This window comes from Mytilus californianus, unplaced genomic scaffold (assembly GCF_021869535.1).
Source record: "Mytilus californianus isolate M0D057914Y unplaced genomic scaffold, xbMytCali1.0.p SCAF_4, whole genome shotgun sequence".
NCBI lineage: Eukaryota > Metazoa > Mollusca > Bivalvia > Mytilida > Mytilidae > Mytilus > Mytilus californianus.
This window is the reverse complement of record NW_026262690.1, coordinates 9,878,908-9,884,064: the sequence shown is the minus strand read 5'-3', so window position 1 is coordinate 9,884,064 and position 5,157 is coordinate 9,878,908. Positions and strand designations below refer to the sequence as shown.

The window sequence follows — 5,157 nt, the reverse complement described above, 5'->3', positions numbered from 1 at the left end:
GAGAGATACAATCGAAAGTAGATACAATCAGAGGGAAATATTTTCGGAGGAAAATAAAATTGGAGAGGGATACAACTGGAAATATTGGAGAGAGATACAATCGAAAGTAGATACCAGAGAGAAATATATCGGAGGAAGATATAATTGGAGAGGGATACAATCGAAGGTAGATACAATCAGAGGGAAATATATCGGAGGAAGATATAATTGAAGAGGGATAAAATCGGAAATAGATACAATCAGAGGGACATATTTTCGGAGGAAGATATAATTGGAGAGAAATATAATCGAAAGAAGATACAATATTATCAAAATCAGTCCGTTCACTCAGCTCCACTAGCTTAGCACTGCGACACGCACATCTTTAACGGAATAAAGTGAAATACAGGCTTTTCAAATTGGTCTAAAATGATATAAGATAATTGTTCTTTGTTTTGTTTTATATTTTCAAATATTCGATCTGGACAAAATTAACAAAAATAAAAACGTTCAAGATGGTGTCTCCCAAAGATCCTCAAATGAATGCTCGATTTAGGATGTCTATCTTAATTAAATGTTTTATTAACATCGGAATGTTCAACCATCAAGGAATCTGACTTCGTATGGTTCCTCTATCCTGAATCCAACTTGGCCGTCCATAAAGTAATGAAGATGTGGTAGTTGTATAACAACGAACTTCCCTGGTCTGACATCTTCCCATGTGAAGTAAGGTTCTGGTTTGTCGTAGTCCAGGTAGAAGGTCAAAAACGATTCCTTACTATTTATATCCTAAAATAATGGGCAATCTATTAAATATGTCATTTGTTCTACGACATGACTAAAGAATCACACATTTTTACAGTTTGTTATTATGTTGAGTTGTTTTACAATGGTGCCAAATTGAGGTAGGATTGACCCCGCCGTATTATATATGTGCCTGTCCCAAGTCGAGTAACATTACTTGAAGGTCTACTTTATATAAAGGACAAGGATTTGAATGAGTGTCATGACGTCACGGGACACATATCTTAAGAAAGGATACAGATTTGTGGCTAGACAAAGGGCCACAGATTTGAGTGTCATCACATCAAAAAACACATATCTGAGGAAAAGACACAGATTTGATACCGGACATAGATTTTACTCTCACATATTTGACTAACAATAAATTCTAAACGTTTTGTATTTGTTTGGGGTTTTGTATATAATGAACACGACAGAGCTAAGATTTATAAAATAATATCGTCGCATAATATAACTAATTTAAGGTAAAGCAAATTTTAGAGAAAAAGTGTGAAAAATACAATTCTTTTTTAAATATAAATTTATTATTGAGGTTGAATAGCATGTATACGAAACGAACGAACATGACATTAACAAACTCATAAATAATAGAAAATAACAAATAACAAATTTAGTTCATCCCAACTACAGCAGAGTGTATGAATAGATGCTCTTTTTTTGTAAACAAATATGCTTGCATTCACTTCTTTTGAACTCTGGTGGAGATTTGTCTCATTTGCAATCATATTACATCTCCTGATTTTTATATTATAGATGTCATGTATTCTTTTCAGTTTAACCTATAAATAACCTGATAAATGAATGATTGCATCTCGTTTTCTAAAATGTACAAGAATCCAGCCCTTTACAACTGATATTTATAGTTTGTTCCTATGTTGTATTATTTCACCACTGTCCTAGGTTTAAAGGAGGGTTGGGCGTCTGCAAACATATTTTACCCCGATACATTCCGTATGTGTCTGTCCCAATGCAGTAGACTTCCATTCAGTGGTTGTCGTTTGTTGTTGTATATCATATTTGTTTTAACGTTGGTCTCTGTAGAAAGTTGTCTTATTGGCAATCATACCACATCTTTTTATTTTTATAAGAAATAGAATTACCAAAATGAATATTGCATGGCGAAATACATAAGGATGATACCCTGTAATGTAAGCCAGAAAAACAGCATCAAATCTAGGGGCTGGAGACAGGTCATCCAATGAACAGAGGACATTCTTTCCTGGGAACAGGTCCTTGGTCTTGGTTTTAGCTGAGTCGTACAATGCACTTGTTAGTTGTATCTTAGGAAGGTTATCTGTTTCTACCAACGGCCGGTTGACATGTGTCTCGTTGTAGTTAGCGTTTTGATCTGTTTTAACACACATCGTTTTATGACTTTTCCAGTCAGCCTTTTGGCATTTTTTAGAACAATACAAAACTTGTTTACAAGATGAACATCTCTTAGCTTCACCTTTACCACACACAAAACATCCTCTGTCTAATTTCTGTGATTCCATTATCTATAACATACAAATTAGTAATGACAACCCATTCGGAAGTCTCCTAGGGTTATAGTGAATTTCAGTAAATCTGTATTTAAAACAATATGCAGATTGATTAGAAATGTTCCAATTAAAATAATTGTTTTCCCTTAAGAAAACAATAAATAATTAGGGTTCAAACCTGATTTCATTTATTACATTTATAGTACACACTGATTTTATCATTATCATATACAGATAACTTTAGTAATAACAAATATTTGAAAGCTTCTTACCCGTTCTACAGTTCGACCAGAACCACTGAGACCTTAACATCCTTAGTTTCAGTACATTAAAATTATTTATAAAACACATGATTCCAAAACACTATTTGGTACCCTATAAGACTGCCGGTCCATCAGTAGTGGTATCGGCTCAGAGCAATCAATAAAACGTATGATACATATTATACACATTAAAAATAAGGGGAAACTAAGGGGCATTTTTAAAGCCTATGTCTAATAAAAATAACACAAAACTAAGCCAAAAAGAAAAAAAGATGACAAGACATACAACTGTCCACAAAAAACTACGTAGAAAACTAAAGAGTGAGTAACTAGATCCCACCAAAAACTAGGGGGAACCGAGACCATTCGGGAGGGTATAGAAGAAGAAGATGTTTTATTTGCATTAACTGGACTCACAAGGAGCATAATACAATATAAGACATAATGATTAATAAGACAATAACAAACAAACAAAAAACAACAATAGTCTAGTATACACATAAAGAAAAAGCAGTTTGAACATAAATGAACAACACACATATATAAATATAAATATATACGTTTAACAGTGTTTTACCACATTAGTTCCTGTTCCACCAGTGATATCCGTCGTGTTACTCGTTCGAAGTCAAAATTCTGTGATATGTCACATTCGAGGAAGAGAGTACGGGATTGTAGCTATGATAAGTTCTGTGGTTATCTGTGACATAGTTATTCCTTAAACTGTCATGCAAAACATAATGGCGTTCGTGATACAGTCTTAAACAATACACATGTGCCATGAAAGACATAAATTCCAAAATCGACTCAAATCAAAAAAGAGGACTATAAAAAATCTGTAATCAGCACAAATCCCAAGACACCAATCAAAACATTATGATAATCCTCGATGAGGTGTATTTGCTTTATACAGGCACATGTGGAGGGGTTAACATAGTTTTATAGATCTCAATCCTTCCTCTATTTTAAATCTTGATCAGTGGAATAACATAAGGTACTATAAAGGACCTAAAATTAAATCAGATCTGGAAAAACACTTAACCATTTAAAAACAGTGAAATGTATAACCAACAAATACAAATACTGAAATATTACTGCAAACAAACTCACAATACTTAACCTGGTGATATGAAGAGATTTCATATTGGTGAGATTTCAAACAGCAACGTAAAAAATACCAGAAAACACGACCTTGTTAAAAGTCAGTGTACGGTATTTCAGTTCAGAATTAAACATTTGGCATCAACCTATATAATGGCGAACTAAATGATCATCCCAAAAGTTATCAGACGCAAATTTTGAACAATAGTACAAAATGTAACATAATTATAAACTTATTTAAAAACTCAATAAAACCAAACAAAAAAAAGATTTAAAGACAATTTCCTAAATTTGAAAGCTTTATACATCATGTACATAATCGTACTGTACTGGAAAACCTGGTTGTGAAATGCAACTTAAAATCCTTCACTGAACGTGGGAATCATACCGCCACTATACATTTCTAAATTTGTAATAAAATATTGTAGTTACGGCCAATTTTTGATATCTCTAAGAAAGAAAAAGTTGTCGTTTTCGTCATAAATTTTGGTATGAGGATTCTCAGCAATTATTCTAATATCAATGTCTAAATATATTCATTTCTGTAAACATATTTGAAACTGTAAAAATTCGTATGGGTTCCGCGGAACCCAGTGTCTCGCCTACTTTTGCTGTTGTCTATGTTTTCAGTGTGATAGGGGAATGCACATAATAGACACAGTTAATGACATGGTTTATCAATCTAATAAATGTTTTAATAACTTCAACTGCAGACTGTATGTAATGTTAACTGAAAGAAAAACTAAGTCCATTTATAAGTAATATACGGAAAAACAGGAAATAAATTTTTACAAAATTTCCTTCTAGATACTAGCTTTTGATCACAAACAAGATTCTGTCCAAGTTTGGTACAAATCCAGGATAGTTTAAGAAAGTTATTAAAATTTTTAAAACTTTAACCACAGAGTGAATGTAATGTTAACTGACAGAAATACTAAGTCCATTTATAAGTAAAATACGGATAATCAGGATTTTTTTTTACAAAATTTACTTCTGGATACTATCTTAGGGAGCTACCATTTGATTTTTATAGTGGGGCTAGGATGAAATTTGAAAAAAATAGGCAGGACAGGAGTTTTGAGTAAAAAAAAAGGCTGGATGAGACACTTTGCAAAAAAAAAAGTCAGGATGACAATTTATGTAAAAAAAAGTCAGGAATAACTTTAAAAAAAAAGTCAGGACCGAATAGAGTGAAAAATAAAAAGGCAGGACAGAGATTACAACTAAAAAAAATGCAGGGCAAAATTTTTCATCCTAGCCCCCCCCCCCCCCCCCCCCCCCCCCGCCCCCCCCCCCCCCCATAAAAATCAAATGGCAGCTCCCTTATGATCATAAACAAGCTTCTGTCCAAGTTTGGTAGAAATCCAGGATAGTTTAAGAAAGGAAATAAAATTTTAAAAACTTTAACCACAGAGTGAATGTTATGTTAACTGAAAGAAAACTTATAGATATAAGAAGATGTGGTATGAGTGCCAATGAGACAACTCTCCATCCAAGTCAAAATTTATAAAAGTAAACCATTATAG

General features: G+C 33.0%; 1 protein-coding gene across 1 annotated transcript; it reads right to left on the bottom strand.

The window, feature by feature from the left end:
• Nucleotides 1-465: 465 nt before the first annotated feature.
• Nucleotides 466-2,279, bottom strand: LOC127699084 (uncharacterized). Its single transcript, XM_052202821.1, has 2 exons — nucleotides 1,884-2,279; nucleotides 466-768 (listed from the first exon to the last, which is right to left on the bottom strand). Exons 1-2 carry the CDS (start codon nucleotides 2,277-2,279, stop codon nucleotides 577-579), a joined length of 588 nt encoding a protein of 195 aa, XP_052058781.1. The 3' UTR covers nucleotides 466-576.
• Between the last annotated feature and the right edge of the window lie 2,878 nt (nucleotides 2,280-5,157).

Coding starts and splice junctions, on each gene's coding strand:
- LOC127699084 (XM_052202821.1), bottom strand. CDS start 2,279: ATGGAATCACAGAAATTAGACAGAGGATGTTTTGTGTGTGGTAAAGGT. Junction 769..1,883: donor GCCATGCAATATTCATTTTG/GTAATTCTATTT, acceptor CCATTATTTTAG/GATATAAATAGTAAGGAATC.